Source organism: Desmodus rotundus, chromosome 3 (genome assembly GCF_022682495.2).
Source record: "Desmodus rotundus isolate HL8 chromosome 3, HLdesRot8A.1, whole genome shotgun sequence".
Classification (NCBI taxonomy): Eukaryota; Metazoa; Chordata; class Mammalia; order Chiroptera; family Phyllostomidae; genus Desmodus; species Desmodus rotundus.
In genome coordinates, this window is record NC_071389.1 from 114,125,964 (window position 1) to 114,148,340 (window position 22,377).

The 22,377-nt window shown below is 43.1% G+C and overlaps 1 protein-coding gene and 1 non-coding gene across 2 annotated transcripts in view; one reads left to right on the top strand and one right to left on the bottom strand.

The window, feature by feature from the left end:
* The window catches only part of LOC139440760 (maestro heat-like repeat-containing protein family member 1), an 85,977-nt gene that overhangs the window by 39,242 nt on the left and 24,358 nt on the right, over nucleotides 1-22,377 (bottom strand). Inside the window, exons 17-24 of the mRNA XM_071220789.1 lie at nucleotides 21,815-21,925; nucleotides 18,836-18,952; nucleotides 6,840-6,962; nucleotides 6,329-6,481; nucleotides 5,500-5,625; nucleotides 5,060-5,139; nucleotides 4,340-4,475; nucleotides 2,937-3,026 (exon numbers count right to left, since the gene is read on the bottom strand). Of these exons, the coding sequence (XP_071076890.1) occupies nucleotides 2,937-3,026; nucleotides 4,340-4,475; nucleotides 5,060-5,139; nucleotides 5,500-5,625; nucleotides 6,329-6,481; nucleotides 6,840-6,962; nucleotides 18,836-18,952; nucleotides 21,815-21,925 (936 nt within the window). The remainder of the gene's footprint in view (nucleotides 1-2,936; nucleotides 3,027-4,339; nucleotides 4,476-5,059; nucleotides 5,140-5,499; nucleotides 5,626-6,328; nucleotides 6,482-6,839; nucleotides 6,963-18,835; nucleotides 18,953-21,814; nucleotides 21,926-22,377) is intronic.
* On the top strand, nucleotides 11,038-11,144 carry LOC112316631 (U6 spliceosomal RNA). Its single transcript, XR_002976035.1, has one exon. It is a non-coding gene; the product is annotated as a U6 spliceosomal RNA (small nuclear RNA).

Consider the following 22,377-nt stretch of genomic DNA (forward strand, 5'->3'; position numbering starts at 1 on the left):
AAGTCCAGAGCCTATGCTTAAAAAAAAAAATTTAATTACTTTATTATTGTTCAATGATAGTTGTCTGCATTCACCCCCCAACACTCTTCCTCACCACAGCCATCCCCACCTCCCTCCCCTGATTCCACCCCTCCTTGGTTTTGTCCATGTGTCCTTTATAGCTTTCCCTGAAAACCCTTCCCCCCTTGCCCCCACTGTCCTCTCCATCTTCCCTCTGGTTACTGTCAGATTGTTCTTAATGTCAATGTCTCTTATATTTTGCTTGCTTGTTTGTTTTGATTAGGTTCCAGTTAAAGGTAAGATCATATGGCATTTGTCCTTCACCGCCTGACTTATTTCACTTAGCATAATGCTCTCCAGTTCCATCCATGCTGTCACAAAGGGTAGGAGCTCCTTATTTCTTTCTGCTGCGTAGAATTCCATTGTGTAAATGTGCCATAGTTTTTTGATCCACTCATTTGCTGATGGGCACTTAGGTTGCTTCCAGCACTTGGCTATTGTAAATTGTGCTGCTATGAACATTGGGGTGCATAGGTTCTTTTGGATTGGTGTTTCAGGGCTCTTCAGATATAATCCTAGTAGGGGAATTGCTGGGTCAAAAGGCAGTTCCATTTTTAGTTTTCTGAGGAAATTCCATAGTGTTTTCCACAGTGGCCTCACCAGTCTGCATTCCCACCAAGAGTGCACTAGGGTTCCCTTTTTTCCACATCCTCTCCAACACTTGTTGTTTGTTGCTTTGTTTATGATGGCCATTCTGACTGGCGTGACATGGTACCTAATTGTGGTTTTAATTTGCATCTCTCTGATGGCTAGTGATGCTGAGCATCTTTCATATGTCTCTGGACACACTGTATATCCTCCTTGGAGAAGTGTCTGTTCAAGTCTTTTGCCCATTTTTTAATTGGATTGTTTGTCTTCCTGGAGTGGAGTCATCACGTGAGTTCTTTAAATATTTTGGAGATCAAACCCTTTTCTGAGGTATCATTGTCAAATATGTTTTCCCAAATGGTTGGTTCTCTTTTCCTTTTAATGCCATTTTCCTTAGCCATCCATGCAGAAGCTTTTTAATTTGATGAGATCCCATTTGTTTATTCTTTCCTTTATGTCCCTTGCTCTAGGGGATATATCAGTGAAAATATTGCTGCGTGGAATGTCTGAGATTTTCCTGCCTATGTTTTTCTCTAGGATTTTTATGGTGTCATGACTTACATTTAAGTCTTTTATCCACCTTGAATTTATTTTTGTGTATGATGTAAGTTGGTGATCGAGTTTCATTGTTTTGCATGTAGCTGTGCAGCTCTCTCAAAACCATCTGTTGAAGAGGCTATTTTTGCTCCATTTCATGCTTCTGCCCACTTTGTCAAATATTAACTGACCATAGAGACTTGGACTTATTTCTGGGCTCTCTGTTCTGTTCCATTGGTCTATGTGTCTGTTCTTATGGCAGTACCAGGCTGTTTGGATTACAGTGGCCTTGTAATACAGTTTGATATCAGGTAATGTGATCCCTCTCAATTTGTTCTTTTTAAAAAAATAAGATTTTATTTATTTATATTTAGAGAGAGGGGAAAGGAGGGAGAAAGAAAAGGAGAGAAACATCAATGTGTGGTTGCTCTCATGAGCCCCCTACTGGGGACCCAATCCACAACCAAGTTATGTGCCCAGACTGGGAATCGAACTGCTGATCCTTTGTTTCACAGTCCAGAGCTCAATCTACTGAGCCACACTAGCCAAGGCTACTTTGTCCTTCTTTCTCAAAACTTCTGTGGCTATAGAGGCTCATTTATTGTTCCATATAAATTTTTGAAATATTTTTTCTATATGTGTCAAATATGTCACTGGTACTTTAATAAGGATTGCATTCAATCTATAGAGTGCTTTGGATACTATGTTAATTCTTTCAATCCATGAACACAGTACATGCTTCCATATATTTGTGTCTTCCTTACTTTCTTTCTTCAACGTTGTGTAGGTTTCTGAGTACAGGTCTTTTACATCCTTGGTTAGGTTTATTCCTAGGTACTTTATTTTTTTTTGTTGCTATATCCAATGGGATTTTTTTCCTGATTTCTGTTTTTGATATTTCATTGTTGGTGTACAAAAATGCCCTTGATTTCTGAATATTAACTTTGTATGCCGTTGCTTTGCCAAATTCGCTTACTAGGTCGAGTAGTTTTCTGGTGGAATCTATAGGATTTTCTGTGGACACTCTCATGTCATCTGCAAACAATGCTATGCTTTTAACTTTTAACTGTTATGAAGCAGCAGAAGGGCGCTGAGAGAGGAGGTGGTCAGTGTGATGGCTGATGGGGAGGAAGCAAGGAAGATGTTTCCTTCTCCAAAGACAAGACCTAAGTTATATGATCCCAGCCCTTAATAATCTTTCCCTAAAAGCTCTGCACCCCACCTTCATCAGCAGTTCTCCTTCTTAGTTTGTCCCTAGACTATTCTCCTCATCTGTTTCCAACTGTACTGAGTTGGTAGCATCCCCCCAAACTTATGTCCACCCAGAACTTCAAACTGTGACCTTGTCTGGATATAGGGTCTTTGTAGCTGACACAAGTTAAGATATCACCGCTATTTATTGACTGCTGTCCTTATTAAGAAAAGAAAACAAACACACGCACACTCACACACACACTCAGAGGGGAGAATGCCCTGTGGAAATAAGCGGAGACAGAGATTGCCATGATATGTGTCCAGACCAAGAGATGTCCCACGGGTTGCTAGGAATCACTGGAGGCTAGGAGAGATTCTTGGAACAGAGTCTCCTCCAGAGACTCCAGTAGGAACCAATCCTGCCGACACCTTGATTTTGGACTTCTATCCTTTACGACTGTGACACCATGTTGTGTGGAACTCCTAAATCGTGGTACTTCAGTACAGCAGCCCTAGGAAACTAATATGTTGACTTCCAGGGGCTTCTTCCCACTGACCTCCAAGCAGTCCTCGATCCGTGTGGGCATTTCAGTAATAACTGTCTCCATGAGCCTTTGGAGGGATCCCATGGTTGCGTTAAATAGATCCTGAGGGGAAAAAAGGGACTTAAACAACTGCCAAGGTCTCAGGCCCAACCCTCCTTCTAGACACCCTGCTCAGTATTCTGGCTGTCTAGGAAGCCTTCCTTGAGAAAGCCTGCTCCAAAATTGTCCCCTACATTCCAACCGCTACTTGCCCGCCACTTACTTCAATAGATTCCTCTGTTGTTTTCACCAGAGCACACATGTCTGCCTGCTAGCCACTGTGTCCTGGTGGACCAGGAGATCCCTGACAACATAGCTACTACCCCCAGCTGCTCCATCCCCACTCTCCACTTTGAGCTCATCTGGGACTCTGTTCCCAGTGTGGAAGGTTTCAGTAAGGGGCCCTGACTCAGAGGCTGGCTGGCTCCAGGGGGAAGAGGACCAACCTGGAAGTTGGCTGGTAACTGATTCACAAAAACTAGGAGAGTGGATTTCTCCCTCTCGCCCTTTAGTCAACTGAGTGGCTTTGCCCAAAATCTTATAAAGAAAGTAGGTAATCTGCCAAGGAGCACTTCTAAAGGTAGGCCTGCTGGGAGAACCAAAGCAATGCTTGTGATAGATCTGGAACGCTAAAACTGAAAAGAAAAGGAAAAGAAAAAGAAAAGCAGCTTTCCCTGCAATAAAAGACTCAAAAGAAATCCACCTCAGGGTAGAGCTGTTCTTACTGGGCAGTTGGAATTCCCAGTTGGGCCCCCACACAGGGAAATCCGGTCAAAATACCCTCCTCACCCTAACCAGATTTACACTGAGGAGATCCCTGTGTGGACACAACCAGAGGAAACTTCCTACCTCAGCCCTTCTGTATATACAAGTCCTTCCTTCATAACATAAATCAATATGAAGTAAAAAGGAAGGATCACAAGACTGCTGATCAAAAGAAGGCCCACAGTGAACAGACCAACTGATCTTGAAGAAAATCAAGCAAATTCAGTTGCTATCTATCAACAATTGAATCTATACAAGAAACTAAGAAAACAAGAACAACAGAGGCACAATCATACATACAGAGACCGTTTGATTGTTGTGGGATGGGTTAGGAGTGTGGGGGAATGGGTGAAGAGGTGAGGGGATTAAGAAGTACAAATAGGTCATCACAGAATAGCCAAAGGGATGCAAAGTACAGTAAAGGGAATGGAGTAGCCAAAGAACTTATACGCATGACCCATGGACATGAACAATGCCTGAGGGAGTGGGTGGTGTTGGGTATAGGGGACAAAGGGGTAAAATCGGGACAAGTATAATAGCCCAATCAATAAAATAAAATTTAAAAAATAGAAAACTAAAGCCAAAGAGACAAACATCAGAGAGATACTTACCACATTGGCCTGGGCCTCCTCAGGACTAGATTTGTCCTTTTGCAAAACATCTGTGGGTGGCAGGCAGAGCACACTGTTGAAGCACATTCGGAGTAGCTCTACTCCTTCTTCTACCTCTAAGAGGGGCCCCAGCATCCTAAGAAACAGGAAGAAAAATTGTAACTAGACCATGATGGTCAGGAATAACTGCTGAGAAAGGTTAAGAAAGAGATAGTAGAGAAAGAGAGGTAGGTGGGACCAAGGAAGAGGAAGATATCAGAAGAAAGAGTAATAAGAGGAAAAGGAGAAACAGTAAGAAAAAGTGAAAGGAGCCAGAAAGGTGGAAAGAAGGGAACTAAAGGAAAGAGGCGAGGCATGACTACCACAGGAAAGTGTACTGCTAAATAGGGAGGATATAATACTCTTTGGTTCCCCACAGGTTTTCAGAGAATGGGCATCAGTGATGGAGATGGAGATGCCTAGCTGAGGCATCCCTGACAGCAAAAGGAAGCCTAGGAAGAAGTGACAGCAAGTCCTATCTCCAGGCCATCTCTGCTAGGTGCTTTGAAAATCCCATCCAAAAAAATCCTGGCAAAAAAGTGGCAGACACTGTCCAGTAAATTGCCACTACTCCCGTATGCTAGAAGCAGAGGCAGAAAATAAGTGGTGGGGATCGACTAGGGAATAAAGAGCTGAAATAGAACCAGGGCAGAGAAGACAGAGTGGGTGGTATGTTGTTACCTGAAGTTAGCGATGATGTTCATTGCCTTCTGTCTAATGGGGCTGGAGATGCAGTCCAATGGCTCCTTCCTGATCAGCTCCTATCACACACACACACACACACACACACACACACACAAGAGGGTGGCAAAGATGTTTTTCCTGTCTGCCTCTGCATCCCCCTGCTCCAGGCTGTGTTCATCAGAAGGTGGAATCTAGAATTTCTAAGGACTTCCAAAGACTCTGAGATCCACACCCCTCTCCTACTCCCAACCACACCTTCCCCCAGCACTCACCCCTGCCTAGAGGATGGGAAAGGGAATACTGAGGCAGGAAAAGGACACTGGAAAACCTGGACTCCTACCTTCAGGTTTAGCCTAGGAGTGCTACCAAGGATTCCCAGGAGACCCGTCCTGTCTCCTCTCTGCATTTCCACCTCCATCCTCCTGAGAGGTACTTACCACCATGAGGTTTATTACTGACAGTTTCTGGGGGAAAATGAATCCACAGGTCAAGTGCTTCTGGCTGATCAGGATGTTTGTCAAGATGGTCAGGGCATCCAGGTAATCCTGCTGCAGGTTTGTGTCCTGAATGAACCAGGAAGCTCATAGACCTCCAAGGTGAGCATGACCCTGGGACCAGGGCACACTACCTATGGCAAGTCTGGGGGATGAGGAGCTAAGCCTTCTGTAGCCTTCCTCAGGCTGACACTCTGTATCTTTCCTATGACGGCCATCCTTGTGGGGCATGGGGCCAGCCCCCTCACCACCCCGCTTCCTGAGTCTGCCTCATAGAACTCCTCAATTAGGATAGATCTAGCTTCCTTGTCTCAAGATATCATCTTTTCCGTGGATAAGTTCCTCCAAAGGATATCTAGTTGGGAACAGAAAAGGCTCCTTCTCCATCCCTGGGGACCCATGCTGTGGTCAAACAGCAAAGGCAGGAGAATAGTATGGGGCTCCTTCTATCTCCCCTGAATGCTTCCTCCTATGACAATCAGGGAATTTTAGCTTTACTCATCCCTTCATCAGAGAAGGCAGTGTAGAGCCCAAAAACATGTTTCGTAGCATGCCAGCAGGGAAAAAGACACTTTTTAACAGACTCAAAATTCCTGTGGTCTCCTCCTAGGTCAGTTAGAATCTAAAGTAGGATTAAGTGAAAGGATTGAAATGTGGGAGAAATAACTGCACTAGCCCCATCCCCTGACTCCCATTCAAGGACAGGCATTTTTCTGGAGGTGAAGAGATGGCAGAGAAGGGATGCTGGAGAAGCAGAGTAAGCAGGAAGTACCTTTTCCACAATGCAGTTGTGGTAGTGCTGCAGGACCAAGGCCAGGATGTCATCTAAGTGCATGAAGATGATTGCCTTGTTTTCTACAATAATGTTGCTGTAGCTTAGATATATGGTATTGCACACTATTGCCCATTTCCTTCGCTGATGTTCCTGTAGGGGGAAGGGGAAAACTTGGCTCCTCCCTGCCTTACCCTCCTTGCCTGATGGGGAGACAGAAGTTCAGCAAGGAAAAGGTGGCCCAGAGGATAAGGGAGGGAAGATGGGCAGTGGAGTGGTGACAGTTGGGGGAAGAGGGCATGCAGCTGCTGATACCAAGGCCTAAAGTGTAGACAGGAAGGAACAAGAGAAAGGGAGGGGTGGGAGAATCTTTCCCACATTTGGTTGGAGGGAAAGAGAGGCCCTTATAGGTAAGTCACAAAGCCTCAGAGAAGCCTGAGGCAGGGGTAATGCGGATGCCTTGGAAGGCTCTGTGTGGGAAGTTAGCAGAGCCCTCTCAGAATGATATCACCTTCATGAGTTTCAGGATGGGCGATGAGTCTTTGTTAGTCAGGACAGCACTATAGAGTCCCACTTCTTCCAGGACTATCTTCAGATGTTTCCTGGATACGACACTGAGCGCCACAGCAATGCCCTGTAACAGTGAGAGCTTCAACCACAGCTCAGGGTGAGACAAGCATCTGCTATGCTCCCCAGAAGTGGGATTTAGAGAGAGGAAGGGAGAGGGAGAGGAAAGGAGGGAAAAGAAATAGAAGGGAAATTTAGTTGCCTAGAGTTGTACTGTTTAAAATCCAGATGGAGAACAAAATATCTTTGCAAGAACTAACTCAAGAAGACAATGAATAAAAAGAAATTAGAGTCACAGGTTTAAAAAATCTTGGTATTATCAAATCCAACTTGGCACCATTGAGGATACTTTTATATGTACTAGAAATTCAGAGAATGGTTGTTCTGATGAGGGAACAGAGGGGGAAGAACAAATCTCAGGCACCTATTCGACAGGACTGGGTAGCTAATCAGAGAGGAGATGGAAGAGAGGGAAGAAACAGACAAGCCCACATGTCTAGTTTAGGAGAACAGAAGACTGGAGTAACTCTGATAGAAGTGGGGAGCCTGTCTAGGTTGGAGAGAGAGGAAGGAGCGAGTCCCTGGATGCGTTGTATGGGAGGTGTGGCACAACAACCACGTGGAAATGTTTTCCATGCCAGTGGATCTGAAAGTTTGAGCTAGAAGTGAATCTGGGAATCAACAACTAGAGACAGCCAAAAGCACTAGGGCTTGGGGACTGTCTGGTTCTCACCAGGAAGACTTTAACTTAAATCCCTCTGTCTCATAATAGACCCCTTTGACTGCAGTGTCAGCCAAGCTTCTCCTGAGAGCTTATTCAATGAGGATGCCTGGGCACAGAGCCAAAGAAATGCTCAACACAGACATGCAGGTGCCAGCTGTTTGCCAACTGGCTCATTCATATTGCAAGGGCCACCATTCAGACCCTGCAGCAGGAGAAGGCAGAGTGGAGGACCTCGGGACACTGACAGGCTCCAGGACACAGATCCACAAGAAGGGTTGAGATTTAGTGGCACTCGTAGACTTTTGGACACCAAGTAGGTGAAGGGAAATTTTTACCTTATTAGAAAGGTAAATTAGAATCCACTAGGGACTAGTGGAGTATCAAAAGGGGATTCTACACATAGGACCCACATGGCAACAGTGATCCTGAGATAGAAGAACAAAGTTGGAGGAATCACGCTACCTAATATCAAACCATAGCATAAGGCCATAGTAATCAAAACAGTGTGGTCCTGGCATAAAAACACACACAAATCAATGGAACAGAATACAAAGCCCAGAAATAATCCCACACCTTTAGAGTCAATTAATATTAAACATAGAAACTAAGCACATACAATGAGCTGAAGATAGTTTATTTAATAAATGGTGTTGGGAAAATTGGACAGACATGTGCACAAAAATGAAACTAGACCACCTTCTGCACCACACACAAGAATAAACTCAAAATGGGTTAAAGACTTAAACATTAGAGACCAAACCATAAAAATCCTAGAAGATAGTATAGGCAGCAAAATCTCAGACATAGCTCATACCAATATTTTATCAGATATATCTCCCCTGGCCATGGAAACAAAAGAAAAAATGAACAAATGGGACTACAGTAAACTCAAAAATTTTTGCACACCAAAGGAAAACATCAATAAAATAAAAAGAAATCCCATAGGACAGGAGAACATGTTTGCCAATACATCTGGCAAGGAGATAATATCCAAAATTTATAAAGAACTTATAAAACTCAACACCAAAAATACCTACAACCCAATTGAAAAATGGGCTAAGAACATGAATAGACACTTCTCCAAAAAGAACATACAGGTGGCCGATAGACATATGAAAAGATGCTCAAGGGCACTAATCATCAGAGAAGTACAAATTAAAACCACAATGAGATATCATCGCACCCCTGTCAGAATGGCCATCATCAATAAATCGACAAACAACAAGTGCTGAGGATGTGAAGAAAGGGGAACCCTCGTGCACTGTTGGTGGGAATGCACACTAGTGTAGCCACTGTGGAAAGCAGTATGGAGATACCTCAAAAAATTAAACATGGATCTGCTGTTTGTCCAGTGGTTCCATTCTGGGAATATATCTGAAGGAACCCAAAATACTAATTTGTTAGAACTTAACCACCTTTATGTTCATCTCAGCATTATTTACAATCACCAAGATATGGAAGCAGCCCAAGTGTCCATCCGTAGATGAGTGGGTAAAACAACTATGGGACATTTACACAATGTAATACAATTCAGCCATAAAAAAGAAGAAAATTTTACCATTTGCAACAGTATAGATGAATCTTGACAAAAGTATGCTAAGTGAAGTAAGCCAGAGAAAGACAAATACTAAATGATTTCACACATATGTGGAATCTAAAGAACAAGCTGAACTAACAGACCACATACATTCAGACTCATAGATAGAAAACAGGCCAACAGCTATGGTGGGCATGGTTAGGTGGTGGAGGAATTGAGCAAAAGGGAAAAAGGACTCATGGGCATGGACAACAGTGTGGTGATTGCGGGTGCAGGGGTATAAGGAGACTAAATGGTAATGGAAAAATACAATAAAAATAAATTAATTTAAAAAAGAAGGGGGTTTTATTCTGTCCCTCTTCCTATGTCACCCTTAGACATGGCTTCCACTCATCCTGGTCATCATTATCATCATTATCATCATCCTAACTGACATCATCAGAATATTAGTGTTTAGGTTGTAGCAGCCTTATACATGTCATTTCATTGACCCTCACACTAACACTTTGACGGACACTGTTTTGCAGAGAGGGAAAACATGTTTCCCAAATCTAAACATCCAGCCCAGATCAGAGTTCCAAATCTACATGGCTACTGGACATCTCCACCTGGCACCCCCAGTGCCTCCTGGTCAAAATTGAGTGCTAGCAGAGAGTTCACTTTTACTTCCTTGTCAAAGAACTCTGCGTTCCAGTCCCACTAGATCCCTGACTGTCCTCTAGATGGGCCCCCTAAAGCTCCTGATCCAGAGTCTTGACTCGCAGTGTTATGTCAGGTGGGAATGACTGCCTCTCTCCTTCTTTTAAATTGTCCTCAACCAGCCCAAGTCCCAGGCAGTTCACACAGCCAGTATGCCTCAGTGACAGTTCACATAGCCTTTAGTAGGCCATTCTGTGTAGTTAGCTATCTCCTTCTTGTACATGTCATCTCCCCATTGATACTGTTTGTACCTTGGGCTTGGTGAGTCACTGCTGCTGCCCACAATGGTCATAGGTGCTCTGAGAATCTGGAAGGGGAAGGGCCTTGGAAAGGGGAGGCCTTAGAATGTGGACAACAACACACAACTCATCAACACGTGGAGAGTGCTTGGGTGCCAGGCATTCTTTCCAGTGCCTTTACATTTTATCCTCAAAACCATCCTACAATACACATCACTTCTATGGGATTCCACCAAAAATGCATAATCTGAATCTAATCATAGTGAAATATGAAACAAACCAAAACCTAGGCACATTCTGCAAAACGAATGGTCTGTATACTTTTAAAATGTCCAGATCATGGCCATGACAGGTGTGGCTCAGTTGGTTGGGTATGTCCCACAAAGGGAAATGTCCCAGGTTCGATTCTTGTCAGGGCACATACCTGGGTGGTGGGTTCGGCCCCCAGTCGGGACTCATGCATGAAGCAACTGATCAGTGTTTCTCACACACATTGATGTTTCTCTCCCTCTCTTTCTACCTCCCTTCCCCTCTCCCCCCCCTGAAAATAAATAAAATCTTTAAAACATCAAGGTCATGAAGGATGAAGATGAGGAACTTGTTCCAGATTAAAGAATAAAGAGAAATGACAACTGAATGCACTCTTTGATTCTGAATTTAGAATCTTACAGTCTGGACTAGAGAAAATAATGTTTTTCCTTTGTTCTAAAACACATCGTTGGGACAATTGATAGTTTTCAATTTGGGTCTATAAACTCATATAACAGTGCTGTAGCAATGTTATTTTCCTGATTTGGGTTACTGGACCGTGCTTATGTAAGAGAATATCTTTATTTTTAGATAATGTACACTGAAGTATTTAGGGGTAAATGAGCATCATGACTGCAGCATCCACATCAGGTTCTGAAAATACAATAATAATAACTTCATAAATAAATAAGTTGTGCTCGCTTCAGCAGCATATATACTAAAATTGGAATGATACAGAGAAGATTATCATGACCTCTGTGCAAGGATGACATGCAAATTCATGAAGTGTTCCGTATTTTTTATCCAAAGAATCTCCTATCTCTTCTCTACCTGTTGTTACTTTAAATCCCATAGAATACTCTCCCATGGTCTTAATCCATCTTGCCTACCCCCTGCCACTGATCACATACAAGAATAGATGGGAACAGTGAACATCAGTACACCTGCTAGAGAAGAGAAACCACCAACAAAGGAACCACCAAAAGGTCAAAACCCAAGTATAAGAAGAGAACCACACAAATAGAAGAAAGGGCAAACCTAGAGCATCCAGACAAGGAGATCAAAGAGACCACACCACTGAATCCCATAGAATTCCTACCATAGAAGTTCACCCTACAAAGACAGCTAGCAAAGAGAAACACCAGGAAGAGCAGAAACAAATAAAAAGAGCCACCTAAAATGGGGAGACAGAAAGAGAACATTCAATCAAAAGAAATGGAAGGCTCCCCACTGAAAGAGCTAAATGAAATGGAGGTAAGCAAACTATCAGATACAGAATTCAAAATAATGGTTATAAAGAGGCTCAAGGAACTCACAGACAACTACAATGAACTGAGTGAGAACTACAACAGTATGAAAAAGGAAATAGAAACTATAAACAAAAACCAGGAAGAGACGAACAATAAAATCAGTGAGCTGGAGGACAAGGTAGAAAAAAATACCCAGAAAATGCAAGAAAAGGAAAAGAGACTCAGAAAGAACAAAGAGGTGTTAAGGGAACTGCCAGACAACGTGAAATGGAATAATATCCATGTAATAGGGATACCAAAAGGAGAAGAGCAAGGGAGAGAAAAAGTAATGATGGAAAACTTCCCTAATTTGATCACAGAAAAATTTACACAAATCAGGAAACACAGAGAGTCCCAATCAAGAGTAATCCAAAGAGGCCCACTTTAAGATGATCATAATTAGACTTCTGGCCAACATGGAGGCATAGGTAGACACACTGTGCCTCCTCGCACAACCAAAAGAAGGACAATAACAATTTAAAAACAAAAAACAACCAGAACTAACAGAAAATTGAACTGTATGGAAGTCTGACAACCAAGGAGTTAAAGAAGACACAATCACCCAGACCAGTAGGAGGGGGAGAGATGGGCAGCTGGGTGGTGAGGACTCGTGGCAAGGCGGTGGCTGGAGGACCCAGCAAGGCGCGGATTGTGGAGCGAGGTGGGCAAATCTTCAGCTGCATGGCAAGGAGCAGCTGGAAGATCCCTCGAGGCTGTGGCTAGTGGATCTGGCAGTCCCACATTTGCGTGCAGATAAACTGGGAGGAACAAAGGGGGAGCAAAACAGACCACGCAACTCCAGGGCTCCAGTGTGAGGAAATAAAGCCTCAAACCACTGATTGAAACCCCTTGGGGGTTGAGGCGACAGCAGAAGAAACTCCCAGCCTCACAGGAGACTTCGTTGGAGAGACCTAGAGGGTCCTAGAACATACACAAACCCACCCACATGGGAATCAGCACCAGAAGGGCCCATGTTGCTTGTGGGTAGCAGGGGAAGTGACTGAAAGCTGGCAGAGAGCAGAGCAAGCACCATTGCTACCTTTTGGACCCCTTCCCCATATACAACATCACAGCGCAGTGATGTGGGTTGCCCCTCCTGGGTGAATACCTAAGGCTCCGCTCCTTTATGTAACAGGTGCACCAAGACAAAAAAAAATTAGCCCAAATGAAAGAACAGATCAAAGCTCCAGGAGAAGTACAACTAAGCAATGAAGAGATAGGAAGCCTCTCAGATGCACAGCTCAAAACACTGGTAATCAGGAGCTCACAGAATTGGTTGAATTTGATCACAAATTACATGAAAAAATGAAGGCTATGCTAAGTGAAATAAAGGAAAATGTACAGGGAACCAATAGTGATGGGAAGGAAACCAGGACTCAAATCAGTGGTATGGACTAGAAGGAAGGAAGAAACATCCAACCAGAAAAGAATGAAACAAGAATTCAAAAAAAAAAAAATGAGGAGAAGCTTAGGAACCTCCAGGATACCTTTAAACATTCAAACATCCAAATTATAAGGGTACCAGAAGGAGAAGAGGAAGAACAAGAAATTGAAATTTTATTTGACAAAATAATGAAGGAGAACTTCCCTAATCTGGCAAAAGAAATAGACTTCCAGGAAGTCCAGGAAGCTCAGAGAGTCCCAAAGAAGCTGGACCCAAGGAAGCACACACCAAAGCATATCATAATTACATTACCCAAAATTAAAGATAAGGAGAGAATCTTACAAGCAGCAAGAGAAAAGAACACAGTTACCTACAAAGGAGTTCCCATAAGACTGTCAGCTGATTTCTCAAAAGAGACCTTACAGGCAAGAAGGGGCTGGCAAGAAGTTTTCCAAGTCATGAAAGGCAAGGACCTACATCCAAGATTGCTCTATCCAGCAAAGCTATCATTTAGAATGGAAGGGCAGATAAAGTGCTTCCCAGATAAGGACATGTTCAAGGAGTTCATCATCACCAAGCCCTTATTATATGAAATGTTAAAGGGATTTATCTAAGAAAAAGAAGATAAAAAAAATATGAACAGTAAAATGACAGCAAACTCACAGTTAATAACAACCACACCAAAAAAAAAAAAAAAAAAAAAAGCAAACTCAGCAAACAACTAGAACAGGAACAGAACCACAGAAATGGAGGTCACATGGAGGGTTATCAACAGGGGAGTGGGAGGGGGAGAGATGGGGGAAAGGTGCAGAGAATAAGTAGCATAAATGGTAGGTAGAAAATAGACAGGGGGAGGGTAAGAATAGTATAGGAAATGGAAAAGCCAAAGAACTTATAAGTATGACCCATGGACATGAACTATCGGGGGGAAATGTGGGAGGGAGGGGGTGGGAAGGATGGAGTTGAGGGAAGGGGCGGAAATGGAACAACTGTAACAGCATAATCAATAAATATATCAAAAAGAAACATACACCTCCTCCAAACCAGCTCTGCAAGAGATGCTAAAGGGTCTGCTTTAAAAAAGGGGGGAGGGGGGAGAGTGAGAGAGAAAGAAGAACACAGGTACAAAAAAATGGCAATGAATAAGTACCTCTCAATATTAACCTTAAATGTAAATGGATTAAATGCTCCTATCAAAAGACATAGAATAGCTGAATGGATAAGAAATCATGACCCACACATATACTGCCTACAAGAGACCCACTTCAGAACCAAAGACCTACACAGACTGAAAGTGAAGGGCTGTAAACAAATATTCCAAACAAATGTACGGGGGGGGGGGGGGGGAAGCCAGGGTAGCAATACTCCTATCACACAAAATACACTTCAAAAACAGGGCCATAAAAAGAGACCCAGAAGGTCACTGCATAATACTCAAGGGAAGAATCCACCAAGAAGACAAACAACGTAGATATATGTGCACCCAACATAAGGGCACCCAAATACATAAAGAAAATCTTGGAGGACTTCAAGAAAGATATAGACAGCAACACAATTATAGTAGGGGACTTTAACACCCCACTGTCAAAGATGGACAGAGCTTCCAAACAGAATATCAACAAAGATATGGTGGCACTGAACAATGTCCTAGATCAAATGGACTTCACTTATATATATAGAACCTTTCATTCAAAAGAAGCAGAGTACATATTCTTTTCAAGTGCACATGGAATATTTTCAAAGATAGACCACATGATAGGACACAAAAAAAGCCTCAAAAAATTAAACAAAATTGAAACCATATCAAGCATCTTCTCAGACCACAAGGAACTGAAACTACATACTAACCTCAAGGAAAAATCTCAAAACACTTGAACTCATGGAGATTAAATAGCATGCTATTAAACAACAAATGGGTAAAGAATGAGATCAAGGAAGAAAATGAAAAGTTTCTGGAAACAAATGAAAAGGAACTCACAACAGTTCAAACTCTATGGGACACAGTGAAGGCAGTCCTGAGAGGGAAGTTCATAGTGATACAGGCCTAACTAAAACAGATAGAAACATTTCAAATAAGCAACCCAACCTTAAACCTACAAGAACTGGAGAAACAACAACAAACAAGTCCAGAGCAAGTAGAAGGAAGGAAATAACCAAGATCAAAGCGGAGTTAAATGACACAGAGACTAAAAGCACAATTCTAAGGATCAATAAATCCAGCAGCTACTTCTTTGAGAAGGTAAAGAAAATCGACAAGCCTTTATGCAGACTCATTGAAAAAAATAGAGAGAAGACCCAAATAAACACAATCAGAAGTGAAAGAGGAGAGATTACAACCGATACCACAGAAATACAAAGGATTGTAAGAAATTACTATGAAGAACTTTATGCCAAGAAATTTGAAAACCTAGGTGAAATGGGCAAATTGCCAGAAAAATATAATCTTCCCAAACTGAATAGAGAAGCAGCAGAAAGCCTGAACAGACAAATAACAGCACATGAAATAGAAGCAGTAATCACAAAACTCCCAACACACAAAAGCCCTGGACAGGATGGATTCACAGGAGAATTCTACAAAGCATTCTAGGAAGAACTAACCCCTATCCTTCACAGACTATTCCAAAAAATCCAAGAACAGAAGTCTCCCAAACTCTTTTTAAAAATCCAGCATTATCCTAATCTCCAAACCAGATAAAGACACAATAAAGAAAGAAAACTTTAGGCCAATATCGCTGATGAACATAGATGCTAAAATCCTCACCAAATATTGGCTAACCCCATCCAGCAATACATTAAAAAGAACCTACATCATGATCAAGTGAGATTCATCCCAGGGATACAAGGATGGTACAGTATTCACAAATCAATATACAATACATCACATAAACAAAAGTAAAAACAAAAAATTACATGATCATATCAATAGATGTGGAAAAAGCATTTGATAAGGTACAGCACCCATTTCTGATAAAAACACTCAGCAAAGTGGGAATAAAAGGAGCATTCCTCAACATAATAAAGGCCATATACGAGAGACCTACAGCCAACATCATACTCAATGGAAAAAAACTTAGAGCTTTCCCACTAAGATCAGGAACAAGACAAGGATGCCCTCTCTCACCACTCCTATTCAACATAGTATTGGAAGTCCTAGCCACAGCAATCAGACAAGAAAAAGCAATAAAAGGCATCCAAATTGGAAAGGAGGAAATGAAACTGTCATTGTTTGCAGATGACATGATAGTGTACATGGAAAATCCTATAGAGTCCACCAAAAAACTACTCGACCTAATAAATGAATTTGGCAAAACAGCTGGATACAAAGTCAATACTCAGAAATCAAAGGCATTCCTGTATACCAACAACGAAACTGCAGAAACAGAAATCAGGAAAAAAATCCCATTTGATATAGCAACAAGAAAAATAAAGTACCTACAAATAAACCTAACCAAGGAGGTAAAAGACCTGTACTCAGAAAATTACACAACACTGAAGAAAGAAATTCAGGAAGACACAAACAAATGGAAGCATGTACCATGCTCATGGACTGGAAGAACTAACGTCATCAAAATGGCCATACTACCCAAAATGATTTATAGGTTCAATGCAATCCCTATTAGAGTACAAATGACATATTTCACAGATATAGAACAAACATTTCAGAAATTTATATGGAACCATAAACAACCCCGAATAGCTGCAGCAATTTTGACAAGGAAGAAAAAAGCAGGAGGGATCACAATACCTGATATCAAACTGTATTACAAGGCCACTGTCATCAAAACAGCCTGGTACTGGCATAAAAACAGGCACATAGACCAATGGAACAGAACTGAGAGCCCAGAAATAAAACCAAGTCTGTACAGTCAATTAATATTTGACAAAGGAGGCAGGAGCATAAAATGGAGCAAAAACAGCCTCTTCAACAGATGGTGTTGGGAGATCTGGACAGCTACATGCAAAAAAATGAAACTTGATTGCCAACCTATGCCATACACAAAAATAAATTCAAGGTGGATAAAAGACTTAAATATAAGTCATAACACCATAAAAGTCCTAGAGGAAAACATTGGCAGGAAGATCTCAGACATTCCATGCAGCAACATCCTCACAGACACATCCCCTAAAGCAAGGGACATAATGGAAAGAACAAACAAATGGGACCTCATCAAAATAAAAAGCTTCTGCATGGCTAAAGAAAACAGCATTAAAATGAAAAGAGAATCAACAGTATGGGAAAACATATTTGCTAATGATACCTCAGACAAGGGCCTGATCTCCAAAATATATAAAGAACTCACATGACTCCACTCCAGGAAGACAGACAACCCAATTAAAAAATGGGCAAAAGACTTGAACAGATACTTCTCCAAGGAAGACGTACAGAGAGCCCAGAGACATATGAAAAGATGCTCAGCATCACTAGCTGTCTGAGAGATGCAAATTAAAACCACAATGAGGTACCATCTCACACCAGTCAGAGTGGCCAACATAAACAAATCCACAAACAACTGTTGCTGAGGATGTGGAGAAAAGGGAACCCTAGTGCACTGTTGGTGGGAATGCAGACTTGTGAGGCCACTGTGGAAAACAGCATGGAATTTCCTCAGAAAACTAAAAATGGAACTGCCCTTTGACTCAGCAATTCCGCTGCTGGGATTATACCCTAAGAACCCTGAAACACCAATCCAAAAGAACCTGTGCACCCCAATGTTCATAGCAGCACAATTTACAATAGCCAAGTACTGGAAGCAACCGAAGTGCCCATCAGCAAACGAGTGGGTCCAAAAACTATGGTATATTTACACAATGGAATTGTATGCAGCAGAGAGAAAGACGGAGCTTATACCCTTTGCAACAGCATGGATGGAACTGGAGAGCATTATGCTAAGTGAAATAAGCCAGGCAATGAGGGACAAATACCATATTATCTCACCTTTAACTGGAACATAATCAATAGAAGATAAAAGCAAACAAAATATAACCAGAGACATTGAAGTTAAGAACAATCTAACAATAGCCAGGGGGGAGTGGGGAGGGGACAGTGGGAAGAGGGGATTACAGGAACTACTATAAAGGACACATGGACAAAATCAAGGGGGAGGGTGGAGGTGAGGAAGGGAGGTGGGTTCAGCTGGTGTGGGGTGGAGGGATGGGGAGAAAAGGCACACAACTGTAATTGAATAACAATAAAAATTAAAAAAAAAAACAAAAAACAAAAACAAATGGATAGTTACCAGAGGGGCGATGGGAGAGGATAATAGGGGGGAAGGGGGAAGGGTTTTCAGGAACCTGTATAAAGGACACATGGACAAAACCAAAGAGGGTGGAGGGAGGGAGGTGGGGATGGTTGGGGTGGGTGGGAGTACTGGGGGAGAAAAGGCAGAACACTATACTGAAACAACAATAAAATTTAAAAATAAATAAACTAACTAACTAACTAACTAAATAATATGGAGATGATAAAGCAAACATGAAAAAAGATTAAGGTTTTGCAGAGAGAATTTCTTGGAAGAGGAATAAACTGGAGTTCTTTGGGGATTTTTGTTTTTTGCAACTTTAAGTATAAAATCATTTCAAAATAAAAAAAAAACTTTTTAGGAAATGTCCTATAAACTGTAGCCCCATCTTATAGAGGAGGACACTGAGGCACAAAGGGGTTCAATAAGTTGCTCAAGGGCACAGGGCTAATAAGTGACAGGGCTGTTATTCCAACCCAGGTGGTCTGCTTTGCCAGGTTCGGGCTTCTAGCCACCTTGCCAGCCTGCCTGCCTCTCAAACTGAAAATGCTCCCCCTTTGTCAGTATACTCTGCCTCACCTCCCTCTCCCGCAGCTCCTCATGGGAAGTTTGGAGCAGGGCAGAGAGCATCATCTTGATCACTTGCTCATTCCTTGAGGTCCGCAGGGAGAAGCCAAAGATTTTATACAGGAAAGCCTAGGAGAGATAGGGAACAGGATCATGCATAGCTTGGAATAAGGATAAGGCAGGCATTTCCAACACTAGCCACCACCTTTGCCCACAGCCCCAACCTCCACCCTGCCCTCTTGCTCTCTGAGGCATCTGGATAAGGCAGCAATCCTATGGAGCAGGGGTGAAAGGGAAAAGAAAGCTGCATTCCTAATTTCTCAGCATCTTAGGGGTCATCCTTCACAAACCTTCCCATTTCCACCTATGAAATAAACCACAGTTCCGTAAATTTGCATAAGTTTAAAATCAAAATTGCATAATTGGAAAGGTACTCTTAGGTAGTCCTTCTCTCTCCCTCCTCTGAATTTCAATGGCCTTTGTCCTTGCTTACTGCACTTTGCCCAGACTACCTTGTAATACCAGTCACTGGACTCACACACTCCGTACATCAGGGTCTCTGCACTTCTTATTTCTCTGTCTAGAACCTTCCTCCCTGGGCTCTTCAAAATGGCTCATTCCCATATGTCAGATCTCACCTCAGTGAGACTTCCCTGACCTCCAGCTCACCATGTCTCAGGTGAGAATCAAGTTCAGGAGCAGCGTCTATCTGGTTCATTGCTCTGCCCCCAGTGCTAACACTGCCAGATGCAGCAGGCAAACAGGACCTGCAGCTGTGCAGTGAGTATCTTGATGCACTCCCAAACAGCCCCTCTATGGGCATCTCTACCCACTCTGGCGGATGCTCATGGTGTGTCCTTCAGACCTTAGGATTCCTTCCCCTCAACTGGCTGCAGGCACTTTTGTGAACAGCTACAACCTGCAGCCTTCAGGGAGAGACCTGCCCTGAGGTGAGTGGGGTAGGAGGGGGGACCTCCTTGCCCTGGGGCCCTGGGAGCTACAGTGCTTCATTGCTTAGTACATTGTTCTGTCTCCTGTCCCTTCCCTGACCAACCAAGCTTGGAAACCTGGAGCCAGTGACAGACTAAAGTGGGGGGCCGGCTACAAAAGCCCCCTCACTTGTCTCCAGGCAGGAGAGACTCTGCAGGGCAGTGTCCATCTAGGGCTCCCAGGGGATCAGGTCACAGCCTTGCTTAGCCTCTCCTCTCCCTTCTCTTTCCTTGCTAAATCACTTGACAAGAATCCACACCTGACCTAAGGCACCTACTTTTCTGTGTAGCTGGCAAGTCACTACTCATCTTCACAGACTTACTCACTCCTCTGCAGGAGACTCACCTTCCTAGTTTGCCTAGGATGAAGGCAGTTCCCCCAGATGCCAAACTCAGTGCTAAAATGGCAACCTTCTTAAGTAAACCTACACAGTGAACCACTCTGAGAAAGCTTCTCTGTCCAGCCCCCACAGGCCTCCTCTGTGCTCCCAAGCACAGTGTATTTTCCCACCCTGACACAACACTTAGCATGACTGCCCATTTCCTTGTCCATTCATTCAAGCAAACAATGGTTTCCTGAAGGCAGGCAGGGTCTGTGTCTTTTATATATGAAGACCCTGCACCCAGTCCAGTGTCTGCTGTGCTACAGGTATTTAGTACACATGTTAATAACTTAGTAAGATCAGAATTCCTGCTTGGTTCATTGTGTATCCCTACCAACCACAAATATGTGCATATACTAGATGCTTCATAAATATTTGTTTTGTGTTTTTCTTGAGTTATCAAAATAAATTTTAACTTAGACTTTGGCACATTCAAATCACATTGACAACATGGGACCCCACAGTCTTTACCCCCCAGTTAAATAAATTACTTCATATGTCTCAGTGTAAACTGAACAGGAGCTTGAAGGATTGAAAACCACTGAATATCTTTTTTTCATTCTGGTTTACTCTATTACAGTTGTCCCAATTATTCTCCCTTTGCCCCCACTCCCACAGTCAGTCCCCACACCATTGTCCATGTCCATGGGTTATTCAAACATGTGCTTTCACTAGTCACTTCCCTTTCTTTCCACCATTTTCCTCCTTTTCCCTCCCCTCTGGCAGTGGTCACAGAAACAAATATTTATTAGTAATTAAAGAGCAAATAGTCTTGGAAATAAGGCCCCTTTACTGAAACCACCCCCCGCCCCGCCCCGCCACATTCCAAAAAAGTGTTGCTCTATGACAGGAAAACAAGGTTTGAAATCAGGAGACCTGGATTCAGGTGCCAGTATTACCCACAATTTGCTTAAGATTCAAACTCTTTCTGGGATTGTGTTTCTTCATCTGCAATGTAGGGGTAATGATGGCTACCAGGTTGTTAGGCTTTCAAGTTAATAAAGCACCTTCAAACAGCTTCCCTTGTTCAATCCTCATTCACTCTCCTGTGATGCAGAAGCTACTTTTGCTGCTTCCCAAGTGAGGCCACTGAAGCCTCACAGATGCTAACCCAGGAGCACATGGAGAAGCCAGGGCAGGACCCCAGGCCTTCACCACCACAGACCTTGTGAGCAAGGGAGCCTCTACTTCTTCCTCAGGTCTGTATCCCCGACACAAAGCACAGTACCTGGTCTATGGTGTGCCCTCGACTATTACTTGGATTAACTTAAATAAATCTGACTATAAAATCAATGATCTTTCCACTGCATCCAAGTACCAGCTCTGTTCTGCTACAGAATACTGGGAGGTGCAATGAAGATATCAGAGGGCTAAGTCCTTCATACAGACTCAGACGGTAAGCAAATGTGAGGCACTTTGATGTTTCTGAAGTGCCAGGGGAACCACCAACTCCTGGGCCTCTCCACCCCTCAATTCCCAAGACTCAGGAACACCGGTTTGCTCTTCATCCAAGGTCTGTACTCCACACACATACAGCCCCCTGTGTGACCACCAGGCTACTCCACCAGCAGCCTCCAACCCAACCTCCCCACGTGCAATCACCACACACCCAGACACACCTCATCTCCATCTCCATCCTCGCTGAAGTACGTTATCATCTTCAAGACCACTCTGATGAGCTGCTGCAGCCAGTTGTCATCATTGATGTCCACTAAAGACTGACTTAAAAACTGAGGAAGAGGAAGGGACAAGGACCACAAAGGACAGTGGCAGGGCCTCTCTGCTCCACAGAAGTGGGGTCAAGAAGTAAGGGTCTGTACATGTGCAAAGAGGGGTGAACTACATGCTGGGGGCCGTCAGGACTGGAGAATGAGAACACGTGACAATGACGGTAATGCCAGTTACATGTGTGAGGCCTTTTGCAATTTACAAGGCCCACTCCGATGTCATCCTATCTAATTCTGGAGGATGAGAGGAACTTGCAATTTACAGATGAAGAACCTGAGGCATGTGAAGGCTAAATAACTTGCCCAAGGACAAACAGCTAGGGCCCTTTCCCTTATTCTCCTTGATATAGGGCCTTGAAGTTGTGGAAGGTGAGACAGGATTAGGATAGAGTCAGAGACTGAGGCAGGGCCAGGAGGCAAGGGACCACAGAAAGATCTTCCCTGAGCTCCAATCT